The sequence below is a fragment of the Ixodes scapularis genome, unplaced genomic scaffold (genome assembly GCF_016920785.2).
Source record: "Ixodes scapularis isolate PalLabHiFi unplaced genomic scaffold, ASM1692078v2 PGA_scaffold2__306_contigs__length_199485367, whole genome shotgun sequence".
In the NCBI taxonomy this organism is placed as follows: domain Eukaryota; kingdom Metazoa; phylum Arthropoda; class Arachnida; order Ixodida; family Ixodidae; genus Ixodes; species Ixodes scapularis.
This window is the reverse complement of record NW_024609857.1, coordinates 52756692-52779301: the sequence shown is the minus strand read 5'-3', so window position 1 is coordinate 52779301 and position 22610 is coordinate 52756692. Positions and strand designations below refer to the sequence as shown.

Genomic DNA, 22610 nt, shown 5'->3' with positions numbered 1-22610 from the left:
CAGCTGCTGCGAGGCAATAACTGACCTCCCATTCTTGCTTTTTCTTATTTTCATCACTTTGCTCCTTGCATCATTACAACAGCAGGACAGGTTATTGCTATTTTAGATTCGACCGCGTGCTTCTCCCCAGCATTGGCCTTTGTGAAAGCTTGTCAACGCCCGCTTTAGTGGATCGGTATCTTGATAAGAAAAGAGAAGGTCAGCAATGATAGCTTAATCTGGATTGGCCTTGTTCCGGTACTGCAGTTTCAAGCACTAGTTGGTGTGCTCAAGTCCTTTACGTTTGCACTGAAAAACTTGGACACTTCCCGGTTCGCGTGCAAGCTCGCACAGTGAACGCATCTAGCAGGAATGAGAAATGGGTATTTATCCTTCTGTAATTTATTCCAATAGACCCTTTTCAAAAGTCAGAGTCCTCTTGTGGCAGTACAAAAAGCTCCAATATTGCCGCTCTAATGGCGGTGATAGGAGATCAAGCGCGACTAAATCAAGCACCCTCGATTTCGTGTATCGAAGGTGTCGTGAAACGGTCAACATATTTTCCTTTTTCTGCTTTACGCTTTTGAAGACGTTCGATTTTTCTGGTGTGGAGAAACGGTGTAGTTCCGCCATTAGAGCGTCGGGTCTGGCTCTGCACAAGGTGGGTAGACTGACTTTCAGAAAGGGTCTATTGGCGACGTGCGCTATCAAAAGCGTCGCTGTGGTCGGCCTTCCACAATTGGCCGAATGCTGACTATGACGCCAGCAAAGGTTTCTTCATCGACAGAGATAAGAGTAATGTAAGAACTTCAATTTTGATGGTGTTGGCAGTGTTGTTTTGTGAGCGCAATAATCTCAAGCTTCCAACATGCTAATTATAAACACCATCGAAGTTGTTGTTCGTAAGGTAATGACGTCACGAGAGGAAACCACAGGAGGGCGCCACCAAATATCTCACCGCTTATAGTGTGGATGCATGGTTGTCATCTGCTGTATGAGCATAATACCTGTACCACACAGTCCCATTTTCCGTTACCTTACATTACGAAATTTTACGTCTGCTTACGCCACAACTCACGGGGACATCTGTGCTTCCTATTAAGCGTGGCTACCAGTTAAAGTGAGGGCCTGGCGCGGGATATTAGAGACGCAGATATTTCGGCGACTAATGCATAACGTAAGAAAACGGAAGAAAATGAGGCTGTCCGTACCAGTTTTTAGACAAAAAGATAAGATCAAAGCAAGTACAGGTGGGATTCACTGGGCACCACATTTCAGCGAAGTGGTCGCAGCTGATTAGAATGAGCCTCGGCTTATTTTGGTGGTGTGGAATGTACGTTACGCAAACGATTTGGAAGCTCAACGTAAGATCATGGTCAGCGGGAGCAGACTACGACCGCCAGTGAATGCCGCTTATATACGGGGTGAACACCACGAGCAACCCGTGAGCAAAGTAACATTCATTATAGTCACTAACAAAGTGAGAACGGCAGGGCTGGTCTTTCGAACGCCCAGCTTCCAGCACGCGCACTAAGCCTTTCGCCCTGCTTCGGGTATGCGGGTGCGTTCGAGGTGCACGAGACGGGGAAGCGTTGTCGAAAGTCGGCAGCTCGAGCTGGAGGTTCGGGCAGCTGAAGCTCCTTTCTGTCGTTTTCACTAAAATAACTGGATCGTTGGAAAGTAGCGCCAAGCTCCCCAGATGGTCGCCATTTTGGCCCTTGAAACGAGCATTTCCTCCTTGACCTCTCCATTCTTAGCGAGTCAATCTAAATTCGCTGGTGACGTGTAGCTTTATAGACACGTTTCTTGTATACCGAGATTTTGCGGCAGTTTGATACTTTAGACCCATGTTACGGATAAAAAAAAACAGGACGCGGGATGGCCAAAAAAACGCGTTTTTCGTTTAAGGCTCGTCAAATTATGAGGCGCTGGAGAAATGCAGCCTTCTGCGTTAAGTCCTTATTTTGAACTCTTTTTGTTCGCCTTCCGCCCATTGAAAAGCATGCGGGAAGGGCCTTAGAACGCACCTGGTGTCGCTGCGCCGCAGCGTTCTTCCGCACCAAAAAGTTGGTCTGCTTTCCTCGCCGTCACCATGGAAACGAACGCCGAATGAATAGAAGCACGCACGGTACCGCCGCGTGAAGCCAGCAACAGCTGACGCCATTTTACGAACGCCGTCTGCTAGCCAAAGCCGAACGCGGTGTGTCAGATCAACCGCCTCCGCCGGTGCGCCGCTGGCAAAGACGACGAAGCTGAGACACGCCGACGGCGATCGAGCAAGCAACAACACCGCGGGACGACTGCAACGGCGGCATTTATTCGGATCAAAGGCCGCCTTCGCCGGTGCGCCGCTGGCAAAGACGACGAAGCTGAGGCACGCCGACGGCGAATGGGCGAGCAACAGCACCGCGGGACGACTGCAACGGCGGCATTTATTGGGATCAAAGGCGCGAAATAAGCAAGAACAACTTTTATTTGAATCATAACACGCGATATCCAAGTTGGGGACCACATACCTTTGCTGTGTCTTTCCTGTGAACTTTTTACAGAGACACGGGGTGCCGCATTCAAAACACAGCTCCGTTAGCAAAATATGGGGGCCCTGAAAAGGGCCGTTTAGGCCGCTACCAGAACCTATAACTGACGTAACGAGCACTTGACGAGCGGTTGGCGCATAAGTCGTCTTTATGCACGCAGGCGGGCGACGGGCTCAGCGCAGCGGATCACTCGAAGTCACCCCCTGTCTGCGTCGGGGCTGTAGATTTTGGCGGCCGCGGTGACGAACGACTGGAATCTATCAGTGTTTCCGCGCGCCTTCTCTCTCCTCCAAAACATGAATTTTGCAAGGTGACCAGTGAAATGGTGGCTCTCGCGCCGTCCAGACGGAAGAGAGTTTTTGACGTGGGCCCAGGTGCCCTCCACCGTATTGGTGTGCGCACCGGTGTTCGGGTCGACAAAGTGCAGCTTGTGGTTAACGGTGAGGTGCGTGAAGCGAGCGTCATCTGCAAGCTTGCGATAGCCAGCCAATCAATCTGTGATTATTCTTGTTCCAGGGCGGACCCACTCGACTATTAGCCCTTGCAGGGTTTTAGCGTCACGGGTCTCCCCGGGAACAAGAAAGCAACACCCGGTGCAACGCGCCACACCGCCGAAAACCCACTGGCCAGGCCTTAAAGGAGTCATGAAACGCTTTTTCAACTTTTTTCTGTTTAGCTTTCCTTCTCAACTCATAAATCGCGCATTGTACCAAACAGTTCAAGAAGTCGGAAAGGGGGGAGTCCCCTCTTGCTCGGAATCTCGCTTGACTAGCCGGACACAGCCATTGTCCCCCTAGAAGATTAGCCCGTCGCTCAAAATTCCGACTAGTTGCTTTCCCCACCCCGTTCACCCCGAAGCTGACAGTGCTGTGGAAGCTACGTGCTCGTTGGGCCAGCCACACATTTTCCACGTGATCATGCCCTCTCGCGCATACCGACCCGCAGAGAATGAGGTCAGGTGTTGAAAGGGAGACGGCTGATTGGTCCGGCAAGCGCGTAGCTTCCACCGCAATGTCAGCTTAGGGGTAAAGGGATTAAGTGAGGTCCGGTGTCGTGTGACGTGCGCTTGGGCCCTGGTGACGCGCTGTGGGGGCCCGGTTATGGTGGCTAGTAGCCCGGTGACGCGCTGCGGGGTCCGCGGATGTATCACAGTGAAAAGGCGGAGAGTTTACGAAGGGAAGGAGGTACGAAATAGTCCGCTATGTTTTGCAAATTTTCGTAGCGAAAGTCAGGCTTCTGACTTTCTACCTTTGTTCTTTTGGCCCACTGAACGATGTGCTATTAGTAAAATCCCAATATAAATTGATTTACTCCAGCCTAAAATTCGCTTCATGGGTCCTTTAAATACCCGCGATGGTACTTTCGCCGCCCGAACATACTCTCGTCTAGTTCTACAGTCACGCCTTCGCCGCCAATCATTTCTGAATGCGTAAAGACGGCATTTACCACAACCTCCCGTCAAAGGCTCGTCCAATCAGTTATTGTCTTACTTGCGACATCAGTCTCCCGCTGAATGACGGCGCACGGTAGGTTCTGGCACCAGAGGTAGATGATCTTCATGAAATGGGGAAGCGTCAGGTGCGATCTCTCGGGAACCGCTCCGTACCGAGACCTCGCACCGGCACTGAACCTTGACCGGCTTCCTCTTGGGCACCTCACGAGTCATCCACACACCGAACCTTCACAAATAACCATCCGCAGATCTAGCGCGGACTTGCAGCGTCATGGGAGCTTCGCACTCTGGGCACGCACACGAACCCAGAAGCAGGCCCCTGCCCTGAAGCAAATTAATTGCTTCAAGAGGGTCTTTCATGGCGTCATGAAGACGGCACAAGTTAAACGCCATGGCACTCCGACGCTCGCCTCTGGAAGAATAAAGCGCCGAGGGGGCTAAACGAGCAGAACTGCGGGCTTCTTTGCATTTATTATTTTTATTTGATCCGCCATTTTATACCTCGTGACACTATTCTAACAAACTCATTGGTTAATCGGTCGGACCATGTCATCGCGTGACAAAACAAACGCCAATCGTATGACCAGAACGGTTGCCACTGTCGGCATCGTTACAAAGAGAACAGTCGGACCCAACAACAAAGTAAAGTCACAAAGTGAACAAAAAAAATAAGAAGGGAGCCGTTCTCGGGCGGCGTGTTCTTTGATGAGAAGTGTTGCTCGCAATGGTAACTTGTTTGTTTTCTTTTTTGTTTCTTTACCCTAGAGGGTGCCACGACCCTTATTTGAAGCTGGTTTGTTAATTCAATAACAAAGACGCGTTTTTCTTGAAAAGAACAACGCGTTTTGTTTTCTTGAAATTCTTGAAAAGAAAAGTAAGAATGCACAATATATACCGTACTGCAAGACCTTTATACTCCGCACTCGGCGAGGCCTCATGACGCCGCCGACGACCGTTCGGCTATTTATTTTGTTTCTTTAGACTTTTATCGCGACCACTACTCCACCGTGCCTCATATTTTCCAGCGAAGGTCCGGCAGTTTTTAATAAATATTAGAATTTTCGTTTGAAGGGCACTCTTTCTATGCTGCTTCGTTCCTGACGCCGAAAAAATATTCTTTCTTTTTTAAATTATAGGTGCGAAATATCCACACTGACTAGGGAACAAGTAACAGCACCCAGATGTTGGCCTAGACTCTGACTTACTCAGGCCCTAGTCCATGTGGATTTTTCGCGACTACAATCTAAAAATAAGGAATGGCATACACACACATCACACGGTCACGCACTCATAGTTGGTCCAGAAGTTCAGTGTCCCCGACGTGTTTTTGTAGCGCTTTTAAAACGATACACTGATATCGCCAAGTGCTCTCCGGCCCAGGATTTTGGTGACATTAAACGGTCTACGGTCCAGCACTTGCAGCGTTCTTCTCATGTCTTATCGTTGGGTGCTGTATTTCACGGGTCCATATCACATGAGCGAATGACATTTTAGCGAGCAGCGACATTTGAGCGAATCAACGTTTTAGCGAATAACGGGGGCGCGCGCTAACCCATCCGCCGCGCTGCGCTTTACGCCGCTTCGCGGCGACAGTCTGCGGCAGCTCATTGCAAAAATGTGAACCCATTTGGCCCACCCGAAAACGCCGCTTCGCGGCGCCCGGCTATTCGCTAAAGTGTCATTCGGTGAAACGTGGGCGTTCGCTAAAACGTCATTCGATGAAGTGAGTGCCTCCCGTATTTCACGCATGCACACAAAAGATGGTAACAACAAAGCTAAATAATTGGGATAATTAATTATTGGACTAATTTTATTGGACTAATTGTATCCACAAACCAATCCGACCTTGAAATAAACTTTTTTTTTTTATACGTGGGGCTATTTTTTCCCGCCCATATTTTTATGGCGTCAGGAACGAAGACGAAAGAGCTTAGAAAGAGTGCCCTTTAAACGACAATACTAATATTTATTAAAACTGCCGGACCTTCGCTGGAAAATATGAGGCACGGTGGAGTAGTGATCGCGATAAAAGTCTAAAGGAACAAAATAAATAGCCTAACGGTCGTCGGCGGCGTCATGAGGCCTCGCCGAGTGCGGAGTATAACGGTCTTGCAGTACGGTATATATTGTGCATTCTTACTTTTCTTTTCAATTATTCTGACGCCAAGACTCCCTCCCTCTTTCGTTGCAACGCGTCTTTGTTATTGAATTAACAAACCAGCTTCAAATAAGGAGAAAAGAGTCAAAGTACAGGCTAGCTGGTGGAAGTCAACCATTTCGTCGTTTACCCTGAGACTGGGGTTTTTTTTTGAAGAGCAGAAGAAACAGAAAAAACAGACAGGTCTCAAGGTTGAAACCTTTCTGTTTTTTCTGTTTCTTCTGCTCTTCAAAACCCCCCCCCCAGTCTCAGGGTAAACGACGAAATGGTTCAAATAAGGGTCGTGGCACCCTCTAGGGTAAAGAAACAGAAAAGAAAACAAACAAGTTACCATTGCGAGCAACACTTCTCATCAAAGAACACGCCGCCCGAGAACGGCTCCCTTCTTATTTGTTTTTTGTTCACTTTGTGACTTTACTTTGTTGTTGGGTCCGACTGTTCTCTTTGTAACGATGCCGACAGTGGCAACCGTTCTGGTCATACGATTGGCGTTTGTTTCGTCACGCGATGACATGGTCCGACCGATTAACCAATGAGTTTGTTAGAATAGTGTCACGAGGTATAAAATGGCGGATCAAATAAAAATAATAAATGCAAAGAAGCCCGCAGTTCTGCTCGTTTAGCCCCCTCGGCGCTTTATTCTTCCAGAGGCGAGCGTCGGAGTGCCATGGCGTTTAACTTGTGCCGTCTTCATGACGCCATGAAAGACCCTCTTGAAGCAATTAATTTGCTTCAGGGCAGGGGCCTGCTTCTGGGTTCGTGTGCGTGCCCAGAGTGCGAAGCTCCCATGACGCTGCAAGTCCGCGCTAGATCTGCAGATGGTTATTTGTGAAGGTTCGGTGTGTGGATGACTCGTGAGGTGCCAAAGAGGAAGCCGGTCAAGGTTCAGTGCCGGTGCGAGGTCTCGGTACGGAGCGGTTCCCGAGAGATCGCACCTGACGCTTCCCCATTTCATGAAGATCATCTACCTCTGGTGCCAGAACCTACCGTGCGCCGTCATTCAGCGGGAGACTGATGTCGCAAGTAAGACAATAACTGATTGGACGAGCCTTTGACGGGAGGTTGTGGTAAATGCCGTCTTTACGCATTCAGAAATGATTGGCGGCGAAGGCGTGACTGTAGAACTAGACGAGAGTATGTTCGGGCGGCGAAAGTACCATCGCGGGTATTTAAGGCCTGGCAAGTGGGTTTTTGGCGGTGTGGCGCGTTGCACCGGGTGCTGCTTTCTTGTTCCCGTGGAGACCCGTGACGCTAAAACCCTGCTAGGGCTAATAACCAAGTGGGTCCACCCTGGAACAAGAATAATCACAGATTGTTGGGCTGGCTATCGCAAGCTTGCAGATGACGCTCGCTTCACGCACCTCACCGTTAACCACAAGCTGCACTTTGTCGACCCGAACACCGGTGCGCACACCAATACGGTGGAGGGCACCTGGGCCCACGTCAAAAACTCTCTTCTATCTGGACGGCGCGAGAGCCACCATTTCACTGGTCACCTTGCAAAGTTCATATTTTGGAGGAGAGGGAAGGCGCGCGGAAACACTGATAGATTCCAGTCGTTCGTCACCGCGGCCGCCAAAATCTACAGCCCCGACGCAGACAGGGGGTGACTTCGAGTGATCCGCTGCGCTGAGCCCGTCGCCCGCCTGCGTGCATAAAGACTACTTATGCGCCAACCCCTCGTCAAGTGCTCGTTACGTAAGTTATAGGTTCTGGTAGAGGTCTAAACGGCCCTTTTCAGGGCCCCCATATTTTGCAAACGGAGTGTGTTTTGAATGCGGCACCCTGTGTCTCTGTAAAAAGTTCGCAGGAAAGACCCAGCAAAGGTATGTGGTCCCCAACTTGGATATCGCGTGTTATGATTCAAATAAAAGTTGTTCTTGCTTATTTCGCGCCTTTGATCCCAATAAATGCCGCCGTTGCAGTCGTCCCGCGGTGCTGTTGCTCGCCCATTCGCCGTCGGCGTGCCTCAGCTTCATCGTCTTTGCCAGCGGCGCACCGGCGAATGCGGCCTTTGATCCGAATAAATGCCGCCGTTGCAGTCGTCCCGCGGTGTTGTTGCTTCCTCGATCGCCGTCGGCGTGTCTCAGCTTCGTCGTCTTTGCCAGCGGCGCACCGGCGGAGGCGGTTGATCTGACACACCGCGTTCGGCTTTGGCTAGCAGACGGCGTTCGTAAAATGGCGTCAGCTGTTGCTGGCTTCACGCGGCGGTACCGTGCGTGCTTCTATTCATTCGGCGTTCGTTGCCATGGTGACGGCGAGGAAAGCAGACGAACTTTTTGGTGCGGAAGAACGCTGCGGCGCAGCGATACCAGGTGCGTTCTAAAACCCTTCCCGCATGCTTTTCAATGGGCGGAAGGCGAACAAAAAGAGTTCAAAATAAGAACTTAACGCAGAAGGCTGCATTTCTCCAGCTCCTCATAATTTGACGAGTCTAGCACGAAAAGCATGTTTTTAGACCGGAGTTTGGAGATAGTTTTTTTTTACCACAACATGGGTCTAAAGTATCAATGTGCCGATTTTGCTATCCACACACTGGCAAAACTAGCGTACATCTTCGTACCGTGCACCACCACATGCGGTGTCGGTGCTTGGAGGCATCGAAAAATAATTTTCCTGTTTTGAAATGAACGATATAAATCTAAGGGATCCGTGGGGATGAGCATGATTGATAAGTTGATTGCAGACACAGTGCCAGAGACACTTATATTGGCGAGGAACGCCTTCAGTACGATGATGCTCCATGGCGATCTTGGTGCGACTGAATTAAAGTGACCCTCTCGAAGCTTCGGATATCTGAATGGACCGAGATGGCGATTTCCATGGCAACAGAAACCGATGAACCAATCGCCTTGCGAGGTTTTAGTCGTATGTATGTTAGTATTTGTTTGTGCTCGGCTAGCAGGCAGGAAAGGCAATGGCGTTACTTTCCCAGAATCCAGTGACTTTAGTTTTCATAATTTCAATGACTATGGGTGCTACAACCTTTAAGGTGAGAAACGAACGTATTCACTGTCACCACTGGCGAAAGAACGACGCCCACAACTACGACAGCCAGTGAATCCACCCCATTCCGGCAAGCTATGCGAGGCAGCAAAGGCAGTAAGGGAGACATAACGGTGCGATATAACGTATAAACAGCTAAAGTGCCTATCAAAAACTAGAAAAACAAAAAACACTGAGGATTTGCAGTAGGGCAAAAAAAAAAAAAAAAGAAACAATTACTTCTTTTTTTTTTTTTTGTAGTTATGAACACGCACATAAGATATTTCAAAATGTTATACCACTCGGCTATCACGCCGCTCGAGAGTGTTGGTACCGTCGGGTCGACGTTAGTGCGCTGTACGTCAAACTGGAGTTTTGGGGTGTAGCATATGCAACAAAGAATGTAAGTCTGTACCTTTTTTTTTTTTGAGAGAGAGAGTTTGTTGCTTTAAATCCTTCTGAGCTCATAAAAGCGAAGTTATCGGCGCTCGTGTGACCTAAACCTTAACGACCTTAGTGTCCATGAAAGGTGCATACGCGCGCTCTTATCTTCTTTGGAAATGTCAAACCCGTTTTGCGAAAGCTCCTGCGTAAGCCTCGGTCTCGTGTTTGACCTTTCTCAGCAATGAAATGGTTTGCATACAGAACGCAGTTCTAAGAGGAGACCCAGCACACCCCAAACTTCGCCTTTCTTCGGTTGACTAAACGGACAAATTCTGCGTCACTGATCTTGTTCTAGAGCACTTGTTTTATCCCATACACGACGCCAATCAACAGGAGAAGAGAGATCCCTAATACTTCTTTATGCAAACTTCGGCAGTTCACCAGTCAAAAAACTCAAACGCTTAAGATTTGCCAAAAATCGCCAAGTATTATGACGAAGGGTTTGCATTTCACAAACCCTTCGTCATAATACTTGGCGATTTTTGGCAAATCTTAAGCGTTTGAGTTTTTTAAGATTAAAGAGGATCCCCTCTGAAAAATGTAATACAGCCGCTGTTGCAGACGTTCGAACGTACCGCGCGTGTAATCACTATCGTATCGTACTTCTTTGTATTTTGGTCATTTTACAAAAAACCTATTTTGCAAAAAAAAAAAAAAAGATGCTGATTAGTAGCTTTAAACGGGAGATACGAAGCACGGTTTTCCCGGTCACTCGCGTTCGAATCTCGGTCTAACGTAAGAAACAGTAGCGGTCGTTTGATTGGTTTGAATACGTTATGCAGTGCTACGACCACGGGTCACCGGGATATCCGTGCTTCATATCCCACGTGCCCAGCTATCCCTTGAATTGGCTTCACGGCTTCATAAGGAGCACGGATATTCAGGAGACTCGCAGTCGTAACTCGACGTCATGACGCTGTCAAAAGTAGTGAAGCGTTATCATGTAATGGGTCTTTAGACAGAACGAAGTAATGGTCTTTACATGTTACGTAGACGGAACTGGAATACGACCGTTACAAAAGCAAGAACGTTGTTTATGTACAACACCGGCTCCCAACAACATCCTTCGTCGCTGTTGCGAGCTCCTTACTGATAAGCACGACGTAACAAACACTTTTTCCGAATATGTCACGTCAACCAAAAAAGGTCCACATGCCGGTTTTCTAGACCATCATGCCGTCGGGACGTGACTAAAATTGCCATGGCAAAACTTCTGAGCAGCCAAATTGAGTATCATCCTTGACCCGACGTCCGCATGCCTTCGAGAAAACCGAGAAAGCGCCACATTATGTGTTCGCCGAGAACTCAAATTGTAAGGTATACAAATAGCGAAAGTAACTCTAAGACCACGATATCTCCAGACAAAATTGAAGGAAACTCTTCTAGTTATTACAAGCAAAAGCAACTCCTAGCCAACCTCTGATCGAAAAACAAAAAAGAAAAAAACAACTATGTTCGTTGGCGATTGACCTGTTCTTGAGTACCTTTTCAATAAAACAAAAGAATTGTGGAGGAAGAAGCCATACGTAGCCCTAAATTTATTCTGGGCTGAAGAAGGATTTCAAACACTGATCCGAAAACAATGAAAGCCCGATCGAAGCGGCTCGGCGGCTTTCGAAATGCAGCATGATGGTTTCGGTGCCGTCTGCTGCCACCATGTAGCCGCAATCGCTATTCACAAGCACATCAACCAGAAAAAGAAATATATAGGTATGTTAATTCCAAAACGTATTTTGTATCTCTCTCAAAATAAAACGAACCCGAATATCCCTGTTTGTCTCACATTTTACTACGAGTAGATTTTACAAATGCGACCTAAAAACAAGGGAGAATTTCATAGCCTTTTTTTTAAAAAGGAGGAATGTTTTTTTTCTTTATTTCTTTTTCTAACCTCAGATGAACCGGGTAAAGAAAAAAAAAATTGAAGACATTCACGATTCTCTGCAATGCCGAATTGGAGGTCAGCTCTTGAGGAAAATGAGGAGGGTAGGATACGGAGCAAAGCGTATACCCCTCCTCCCCCTCCGTACCCTCCCATCGTCCTCTCCTGCTCCCCTCCCATTTTGGCTGAATATTTTCGCTAAATTTCTCGCTGAACTTAGCGAAAATTTCCCCGCTATATTAAGCGAGGAAATTTCCCGCTAAATTTAGCAGGGAAATTTTCCCGCTAAATTCACATGTGACAGTACATGTGACGTGACGTGAGACGTGACGTGAAAATTCACGTGTGACGTCATTATAACAAAACGTCCCGCTAAATTTAGCAGTAAAATTTCCCGCTAAATTTAGGGGGAAACTTTACCCTCGTGACGTCACATGTGACGTCATTATGGGCAATGTCCCATAATGCAACGCTCGGTTACGCCGACGGCGACGCCGATGCCGCTCAACCAGGAAACGGGCGCCTAAGAGCTGCGTTGTAAAAAACAAGAGCAATGTAAAAATGTATTCATATACACACAACAGGGAAATACATCCTCCGTAGCTGCTTCCCCACGTAATGACCGTTTAGATTTAGGCCCTTATCACGAAGTGGCGCAACTTTAGGATGCCTTCCTGAACGAGGGTACTGCGAGGGTTCTCACTCGTTTCCATCACGCGTTCAAGAAGACTCCCAGTCATCACAGACCCCCATCGTCATGGATGTCTGTTCGTCCTCCCGGAAACTTCATGCAGTTTTCTCCATACAGATTACCCACCTGTGGAGACTGACGGTCTTTTTGAATACGTGCTGGAATACGTGGTGGTATAAATAAAGCAGTAAACAAAGTACAATCCATCGTTTTTCGCAACTGTGCCATTAGGGGGTTCATTTATAATACTCAAACTTTATGTATAAGTTCCTAAAAAGAAAGTAAACATAAAAACTTTATTTTTCTGCCGAGGGAGGAAAACGACAAAAACCGTCGAGTTAACGCTGATACAGCTCGGCACAACAAAAAAACATGACAAAAAACGTAACATCTACTCTAAGATGGAAATCCTAAAACAGCTCCAGCAAGTCCTAGTGTGTGTGCTGCCATCTGTGAACAAACAGCATTAAACAGACGATTTTCGTCGTTTTTTTTTTCTTCGTTTTCTGTTCATATTCTTGGGGGGGAAAAACGAACTTTTTCTCAAGCACCATATTTTGTTTTCCTTATACCAGCACTCACTCAAGTTGAGTACGATGAATGCATAGTCTAAGGACATCTTTGTAAAAGTTTCAATGCACTGTGTTCATTGCTTTATTTATATGACATTTTTTTTAACGACCCAACAGCGCTTGAGAACATTCTGTTGTATCCTAGCGCTAGGATACAACATTCTGTTGTATCCTAGCGTGACAGGCCGAAAACGGCTTGTGCCGCCTTCAGCGCGAACTTCCTGCTTTCGACAACGCTTCGGTCCCTCGTGAGCGTCGAGCGTGCACGAGCAGGCAAAGCACGGCGGAAGGCAACGAGCGCGTGCTGGAGGCCGGCTGTTCAAAAGAGATGCTCTGCCACCTTATCAGTGAATAGAGGCGACGTGCGCGACGAAAAGCGTCGCTGTGATCGGCCTTCCACGATTGGCTAAACGCTCACTAGGTCGTCTTGAGCAGAGAGCAGCTCGACGCCTTGTCACGCGTTCTACCGTGAAACGCTCTTTGGTTAGGTGTTCGGCATTTCGTGAAGCATAAAAAACTGAAGCCTGGATAAAAGCGTGGAGGCGAGGCTCGACACTGATTGCTTGACGGGTGGGAGAGGAGGAGTGAGGTGCTGGGCGCTGATTGGTTAACAGGGAGGTCACGTGACCAGGGGTGGAATGAGAAGGAGAGGTAGGCGAGGAGGCGAGGTGGGAGAGGAGGATTGGGTTAGAAGGTTTTGGAAGATCGCCAGGTTTTATGATATCAAGTGTACACATGCACCTCGTTAAATTATCTGGTGAAGAGCGCCGTGAACGTAAGCGTCTGGCTGAAGGGGCTAGGCGTGCTGCTGAACAAACTTCTAAGAAGACCAGAGGCTAACAGAATCAAAAAATGTTTGTGATGCTAGAAGGCTTCACGTATGCAACAGAATTCACTAGCAATTTGCCATACATTTTCACGTACCATCTAAGTTGTCACTCGCTAATAGTAATCGCGGTCATGACGTCAGGGATATGGGCAATGAGAGTGTGCCACCAAAACATCTCGTCGCCGATGGACCAGGTTGATTTGGCCCGGCCCACTGAATTGAATAAGATGTGTGGCTTCATTACTTTGCCGCGAAGTTTGAAGCGATCGTTTTCCCTACAGATATTCGCATGACAACGCTACGCAAACTGCTCAATTAAAAAAAAAATCAGTTCACAAGTATTTAGCCCGAAACCCCAATCAAAGCGCTATTTTTTAAGTATTTATCGCAGGTTGGGAAATCATTGCGATAGCACCTATTATACCGTAAAAAGGCGTCTTATGTCGGAAATGCTTATGGGCCGGTAAATTTCCGGGCAATCGTTTATGTAACGACGACATTTATTGGTTTTCGGCATGGTCACATGGTCGCTCACCCCAGCTAATGGCACAGACGATAACCGCGAGAATGACCTGCTGCGGTAGTGATGCTATATGCGTATACTTTCGATCGTAGCGTCCCTTATAACTTTTCGCGCCTTGCTTTCATCTGTTGCTTTTGCGTCTTACGTTTTCACTAAGACACCCACACCAAACACGCATTCTAAGTTGAAAAAGTAACCTTGTATTGTCTTTGAAAGAATACACGCTCGAGTGATAAAAAAAATCCCTGGAGAAAGGGAACAAAGAGGACAAAGGAGAAACACAAATCTTTAAAGAGAACTAGGTGAGTGGTGCGCGACCAAAATAATCCGCCTGGTTCTGGTATTGAACCAGGTACCGGGCGGATTTTATTTTTATTATCATTATTGTCTAGCTCGCTTGCACCTTTGCATTAATTGCATTATAAGTAGAATTCGGAGTTTTCGATTTAAACCGATAATAACCGATAAAAGTATGCCGAATCCATTTTCGTAAATTCGGTTTTAACCGAAAAAGGTCAGTTCTAGAGTTCGGCATTTTTTATTTAAACCAATAAAAACCGATAAAAGTACGTCGAGTCCATTTTATAAAGGTCAGTTTTAACCGGAAAGGTCACTTTGACCTTGTAGTCGTATACCGCAGAGCCGTGGCGAAAAAGTGGAACGACAGTGTCTATCGAAACGTGTCCGAATGTATGGGATACCCGGATGCCATTACGACGTTTTAGTTTAATGAGCAAATCATCAAGTCCAAAAGGCCCCATGGCTTCGCTATGTACGAACGTGTTTTCAAACACGTTGTAAGGAAGACTGACTCGATGAAAGCTCTGCATGTCATGTCGGGCTTTAGAACGTCGCACCATGTCTCTTGTGGCGGTCACATTTGGTTGATCGGCCGATTTTGGCTCAGGCAGCGCTTCGTCTCCTCAGCCTGCCAGTGTCCAGTGTTAGTGCTGAGAGGGCATTCTCGAAGCTCAGGGTCATATTAACAGGAAGGAAAGAGTACGAATCAACGAGGAGAACCTGGAAAAGTACATTTGTGTGGTACTATAATAAGATCACGTAATTCTTATGTACAGAAGGTGAAGTTCCATGTTTTTTCAGCATAGGCTTCGTATCTGACTTGCTTGTACTTTTGTGTGTGTTTTTTTTTCTTGTTTCTTTTACATTACAAACACATGCGAAATAAAGAGTCCATTTATTTTTTGATGTATCTGTATCGTTATTCTTTGACTGATCACAAATATCAGACTTAGAAGGATCATCTGATGCGACGTCCGTTGGTGTTTATTTTATATATACCGAAAAAAAGCCGATAAACTTTTGTGGGCATAAATATGCGCCGAAAAAAAAACGAAAATTAATTTTTAAAATAAACACCGAAAAAAGTACGCCCAATTTTGAAAAAATAGAAACCAAAAACGCGGATCAATACACTCGAGATACGCGTTCAATCTGGCAGATTTATGTAGCCTCCAACGGGATAAGCGTTAGCCCGGCGTCTGCTTAGAGCTTCCACTCATATGCGCCACGTTACTTCTTCCTTCGATTATTCCGAATGCAATAATAATGGATAATTTCAGCAAGTATTATTCTTCGTAATGTTACCTATTGCAAAGTGTTTGAATTAATGTAATATGCATTTGTCTGCGTTAATCTTGTTTTTTAAATACTCAAGGTTGATGGCGTACCTTAGTTTTAAAACAATCAAACATATTCCTTTGCACTTTGCCAGCGAAGTCCGGTGGGTGTCCTGCTTCGACACTCTGGTGCAAGCCAACAGGCGAAATAAGCGGGTATGCGTTTTGTGCCCTTGTAGACCAGTGGCCTTTTTCTACAGAAAAATTCAAGATCAAATAAACATAATTTATGAGTGTTTTCACGACGTGAACTTTGTGTAACTTCAAATATGACAGCCTCTGCGGTCACTGTGAAAAGAAAATATTGTGATCACTGCAATACAATCGTGTATGCACCAGATGCTTAAAATATGCATAAATCAGTGGTGAATAGAATCATGAGAAGAGATTGATCTTACTATGCTTTAGGTTGCGCACTGGTGTTCTATTTTTTTTAATATTTATTCATATAATTTTTTTTATTGGCGTTATCGATTGGCGTTATCGGTATGAACAATTGACATTGCATGTTAACAGGGGACCCTACATTCCCTGGAGTTAAAAGAAGTACGACATGTATATCCAGCACTATTTTAATGTGGCAGAAGTGAAGGAAAATAAAACGTGCAGATAAACTCGAGACGCACAAAGCACCGAGGCGAGTAACAAAACAACCCAAAGAATAAAACTCAACTAAGATACGCACCAGAGGTAGTATTCACTTCTCCGAAGCTTCCATCATAACAAACGCAGTTAAACTTTACTTATTAAAAAGAAGAAAAACGAAACAACTTACCTCCTATACAGTTTGTCATCATCGCACCGAGCTACGATTCGGAAATGATTGCTGATACAATTTAAAGCCCCATAAAAACAGCCTTCGGTTAGCTGTATTGTCTCGCCTAATTGTTTGCCGATACATCGCGCACACACGGAAGAACAAGCGAAAGCAGACTTGACAAATACACCAATACAGGCACACACCTATGCGTGTGCCTGTACCTTTACTGTGTCGCAGCAGTGTTCGGTACTTTCCGACTAAATTACTGTACTTGTTTGTGTTGTTGTTTCTTGTATTTTGTGTGTCAAGTGACATAGAAGTTGGCACTAATTGACGAGGCGATGACGTGCCACCATCCAAGCTTTCGTTTGGAACCTGCTGTTGTTTTTGCAGATACTGTCCAAGAGCATTGACCGCATTACCGACGGCGGCACCGCAAGTTTGTCGCACGCACTGGACTTCGCTTTCCAAAACATGGCAGACGTATGTTTTCCCCTTGTTTATAAAATATTGCAGTCATTAGAACAATAATTAAGTTAAACATACTTTTATTGAGCAGTGAAAGGGACTGACCTGTACATTGCGCGGTACTGTTAATCCAAACATGCAATCGCCAGTTTCTTTGACGAGTTAGCATTAGAACGCTCGTTATGACGAAATCCCGGCGGTGTCTTTCGTTTGCCAGCTACAGGGACAGAAGAAGAAGGTAAGGGAGAGAGCGACGCGTACGACGCTTCCATTGGTCCGAAGCGCTGACTTCAGCCCGCGTCAACCTCAACCCCTTCTTCTCTCTCTCTCTCTCTGTCCCCGGAGCTGACAAACGGAAAGACACTGCCGAGCTTTCGTCAAAACGAGCCTTCCGGTTTTTGTTAAAGTCACACTCACGCGCACAGCTTCCGCGGAGCCAGAGAGGAGGAGGCGCCGCGCAACACTCCCTGCATAACAAACCCCTAGTGTTGATTGAGATCGCGTCATCAGAGAAGGCCAACGCTGGACATAGAATGAAAACGAATGCCGTGCCAGCGCTCGGCTTCGAGTCAAGTTTCAACTTTTGAGCCGAACGTTGACGTAATCGTAGTGTCCGATCTGGGAGCCGCGTTGGTCCTCTCTGATGACGTTATGTCATTGAGCACTACGGCTTTGTTATCAGGTGCTGCGCCGTGGCGCAGTGGAATGCGGGCGCAGTGGCGTCATTAGGGTTAGCAGCACCCAGGGCGGTAGCTCGCCGCGACCCCCCTCCTCCCTCCCCCGCTCTGTGCCGCGCCGCGACCTCCCCCCCCCCCCTACCCCCCCCCCCACCCCCCCCCCCACCCGCTTCGCCCTTGTGACGCCACTGTGCACGCCTGCACAGTTGCCGCTCTTCCGTCGCCGGTTTTCCTTCGCTCTGGGTTCCCGAAGTAGCGGTGCGTGGGCTGTGATATGTGTGTAGTTAAAACGACGGACGTAGTATCCTCCACGAGCGATATGAATGCGGTTCCTTCCACGAGTGGTATGGATGTGGTTCTTTCCACGAGTAATATGGATGACCGTATCCAAGGGTGTCGACGTACACTGACAGGGAGAGACTACGAAAAATCGGTGAAAGAATTAGAGGATGATCCATTGATGGATTCTGAGCATGACCCTTGGAAAACGCCACACACGCCCCCCTTTGGGAAACGCTAACATTGACCCCTTAACGAGGCCGAAAGCAGGCAGCAGAAAAATAAAGGAAGCAAACGAGAAATCCAAAAGAAAGAAGAGAAGGGGTCAGCGTTAGCGTTTCCCAAAGGGTACGTGTGCAACGTTTCCAAGGGTCATGTTAACGCATTTCTTAAGAATCGACCAATGGATCTCCCTGTAATTTTTTTTGTGCTCCTATTCGAATCGAAGGACTGTCATCAAACTACTGATGTGGTGCAAATGGCTCAATAGGGACAATAACCTAAGAAGTAAAATATCACGCCTGACAATAATTTTTTGTAGTAAAATTTAAAAAAAAAAAACGCTCCTATGCTGTATTCGCGCTAATAGTGTTGACCTGTGTAGATTGTTCGTGACTTTGAAGCTTTGAATTTTTTAACTTTGAATGTGTAGTAGGCATTTATTAATGTCATCAAGAAAACCAATACGAACAATAAGTAATACAAGATCATGTTATGATAATATGACGTCATAATACGTTCTTTTTTCTTCTAAACATGTTCCGGCACCATCGTTTGTAATAGGGCATGATGAAATGTTATAATGATCTCGAGATCATGTTAGATAACATGATCTCGTATTACCGTTTATTTAAACATATTACGGGGCTATGATAGCTCGGCATCGTAACATCTATCTCAATTAAAGCTCGAAACGTTTGCCGATATAACTTGCCAAATAGTCACGAGATATGACGTCCAAACACTACATGTAGCTTTTTGATGGATCCATCTTTACTGTAGTGTGTTCCTATGCGGAGGGCAAGTTCGTCTGCTTTTTGCGCAGGGGGTAGCGGTGACGTCAGAACGCCGAGCCCTGATTGGCTGATCGCGACCCCCTATCTGAGCGTCGTCTGCTCCTTTGCAACGTCATCTGCTCGCAACGTCGTCTGCGTCTGTCTCACCTTTCCTGCGACTTTCGGAAGTGCAGAGGCCAGATTCACGAAACAATCTTACGCCAAAAATGTGCGTAAGACAAAACTTAAGAACAAATTCGTATTCACGAAACGAAATTTTCGTAAGTTTTGCGCAGGTTACGCCGAAATCCTACGACAGCTCCAAAGCTGTCTTACGCACTTCTTACGACCAAATCAGCATGACCGACGACCCACGGACCTTTATTTTTCTACGTGCGCTTCTCACGAGTCCCGACTTCAAGCAGCAAGAACAAAGTAAAAAAGTACTTGAAACAGACTACGACGAACAAGAACGCTGGATCCACAAACACCCGGGAAAAGCTCCAACGGCCACGATTCCACAGAACGCGACCAAGCGAGTTCCGCAGTTAGACATAGCAGGCACTCCGCGACTCGGCGACCGTCTGCCCACGACCGGCTGGCGTGTTGAATGGAAGATGCCCGCGCGACCCTTGTGAACTCTTCCCGTATTATACTTTGATCGCTGACCTCAATTTTAGATTAAGAGGTCAGTTTCTTCCTCTTGTTATCTCCTTTTTTCCCGAGGCAACGGTGACTCTCGCTGGTGAAAAAGCGGTGAATCTCCGACAGACGTAGGAAAGGTAAAGCAGCCATCGCTTTGACTAGCAGACGTAAAGCAGACGACGTTAACTGCGCCAACCCACCGACGCCGTTAAAGAATGAGGGGTCTCGCCGCACACGAAAGGAGGGAATAAGCATTTGGGAGGGAACTTGCGGACACTAATGAGCTCACCTCTCGGTTCTTAGCAAACAAACCTCGGCGCCTCGGGACACCTCGCCAGTGAGTCCTTTTACTTCCCTCCTTGATACGCGTCTGCTAGTTGTTAGACAAAAACAACGTACCGCTCGAGTTATTTCGTCTGCCCTCACTGAAAGGCGAAGTCGAACTCGCTCGTAAAGACCTGCACTTCCGAAAGTCGCAGGACAGGTAAGACAGACGCAGACGATGTTGCGAGCAGACGACGTTTCAAAGGAGCAGACGACGCTGAGATAGGGGGTTGCGATCAGCCAATCAGAGCTCGGTGTTCTGAGGTCACCACTACTTCCTTTCTCATGCGCAGAAGACGAAAATGAGCACACTTGCGAGGCGTATACCGATAGGCAGAACGGTCTTTAAATTATGTCCCCATTGCCTTCTGCACATAAAACCATAAGTACGGCCGCCTATTGGCACCACATCTGCGTTTGCTTTGATTCCAGTTCCAAGAAAATAGGACGACATATGCCGGCGCGGAATGCATCCAGATGATCATGGTCTTCACGGACGGAGGCACGGAAGACCCAACCCCATTGGTGAAGAAACTCAACACAGGACTTAAGGTTTCCCCGACCTGCTTTAAGCTCTCTCACACTCAGTCCGTTTAGCCTCTATACTGTGCCTGGAACGCGTCTTCGACTGGATCTGTTGACCGCGTCCCAAAAAGTGGTTCTGCATCGGTTTCCGCCCGATGACGTAATAAAAGTGTCATGCTGTCACCGGCCGCGAACATGGCGTGTCACAGCAGTGGTGATAAATGTAGCAGACGCCTGTTCTCCTACAGTTTGCTCTCTAGCTTTACAGTCCACGGAAGCTTCAGCAGTTAGGAGTTGGGACCCCTCAACGACAGCGACATTGCGTTCTTTCGAACTTTTTACCGGGTCTTCTACCACCAACCGCCAGGATCGCGAACTTCGTCAACGTCACGTGCCGGCTTCTGTGACGTCCTTTTTTCGCCGTTTCGGGGACACTTTCTATGTACGGGCAAGACACGACGCTAAGCGAACCAGTCTGGGACACGCTCCAGACATCTTAGTCTTAAAAGAGGGCGACAAGAAGGAATTAAGTCATCGTAACAGACCCTTGTCAAAATCTGATCAAGCAACATTGGTGATCGCCATTTCTTGGACACGAGGTGTGTGCGATTGGATCCGGGCCTTCGCCGAACTCTTAGGGCAGCACTCGTTTTTCACACGAGCCCAGCAGGGCTCACGCCGAACGATGACACGGACCTCGTGTTCAATACATTCTCGGGGTACGTGATCAAACAACGACGGGCTCAGGTAATTGGTGCTGCAGCTTCTGGATATCGCGCACTTTTGAAAGGTCTCTATTATAAATAATTCCTGACTCTTTATGGCACACAGCTTCGTTTTGGCGTTTGGTTAGCAGCACAACGAGTGAGAAAGAAAAAAATTCTGAGCCTTTCTTTTGCGTTCACAAACGAAAAGCTGTTGCTCAGCCCGGATAGGTATGAAACTGGTTCTGTTGAGATGAAACTGAGGCCCTCTCGCTTCTATTTCAGATTCGCATCTTCACTTACGTTGTTGGACCGCACCCGATACCGTACGCTACCCTCAAGGCTCTCGCTTGCAATAACAGAGGTATCCCATTTGAACATGCATTAAGCGTTGGTCGTCACAGTGGGGCCTTGCTTTTTCCAGGATACTTCACGGCTATTACATCGTTTGGAGCCAGTAGGTACAAAGTGCAGGTCAGTACAAGTCAACTGAACATACCTCTGCCACAAATGAGATGATTCCATGTTATACATTGAAAAGAGCCATCTGACGGGCTCCAATGTCGTGCGCATTGCAATTAGTAATAATTATATAAAAAGTCGTGTATTTTTCTGTATTACTATATTTATTAGATGTGGTGATATAATTCCAATATGACGTTATTATATCTTTTTCGCGGTAGTTTTTAAGCAACTTACTTGGCTCCCTTATTTACCTTCTTAATGCTTTACCAGCTTTACCTTCCTAAGGCATAACCCGCCAACAAGAAAAGCGAGTTAATTCTTAAAAACGTAGCGACTGATTTCTTTCAGTAACTCTACAGTAAAGAGTGAAAATTCCTCAGCGCAACGTGAACATGTGTAGACTAACTCGTTGTATAGATAAAATAAACATTTGTACATAAATTTATACAGTAAACATGTGTACATTAAATTTGTCGAGTAAACATGTGTACATTAAATGTATATGCCGAACATCTCTACATTGATGATTTATATCCGCATCGGTCTTTTCGTGTTCTGGTGTCTCAGCGAAGGCTTTCAAAATCTCTAAAAAATATGGTGGTTGAGAAAAAGAAGAAACTCTTTCTGGGAACAGACTGCCAGTCAAGGTGGGTGTCAAAAATTGTAAAAAGCATACTAATTAGCTAGATAATAAGCTAAAATCTGCTCATTAACTTTTTAATTGGTGAAAATAAACATATGGTTTCAATATAAACCTGCAAAGCATCACCACTAAATCAACTAAAATTAAAGAGAGATAAGGCTGAGGCAGCCTTTTATGGCATACCAAAATACTCTCAATTTGGACAGGTTCCTAGGTTTCGGTTTCCTATGGGAGCGCATCTTCGCAGCAGCGGTCCTGCTCCCCGGTGGCCGAGAGGCGCAACGCACGTACGCCATATTTCCCTCCGTTCTACAAGGGAGGCAAGGTAATGACTTCGCACCTCGGGCACCGGGGAGCAGGACTCCTGGCGCTCCGAGAGGAAACCGAAACCTAAAAACGCATCCAACTTAAGCGTTTTTTGTTTTGTTCTTTTTT

General features: G+C 46.8%; 1 protein-coding gene across 1 annotated transcript in view; it reads left to right on the top strand.

Moving 5' to 3' along the window:
- The window catches only part of LOC121048220 (voltage-dependent calcium channel subunit alpha-2/delta-1-like), a 92189-nt gene that overhangs the window by 35428 nt on the left and 34151 nt on the right, over positions 1-22610 (top strand). The window contains exons 9-14 of the mRNA XM_040504297.1: positions 3055-3064; positions 15786-15846; positions 16844-16933; positions 20271-20390; positions 21353-21431; positions 21492-21541. Of these exons, the coding sequence (XP_040360231.1) occupies positions 3055-3064; positions 15786-15846; positions 16844-16933; positions 20271-20390; positions 21353-21431; positions 21492-21541 (410 nt within the window). The remainder of the gene's footprint in view (positions 1-3054; positions 3065-15785; positions 15847-16843; positions 16934-20270; positions 20391-21352; positions 21432-21491; positions 21542-22610) is intronic.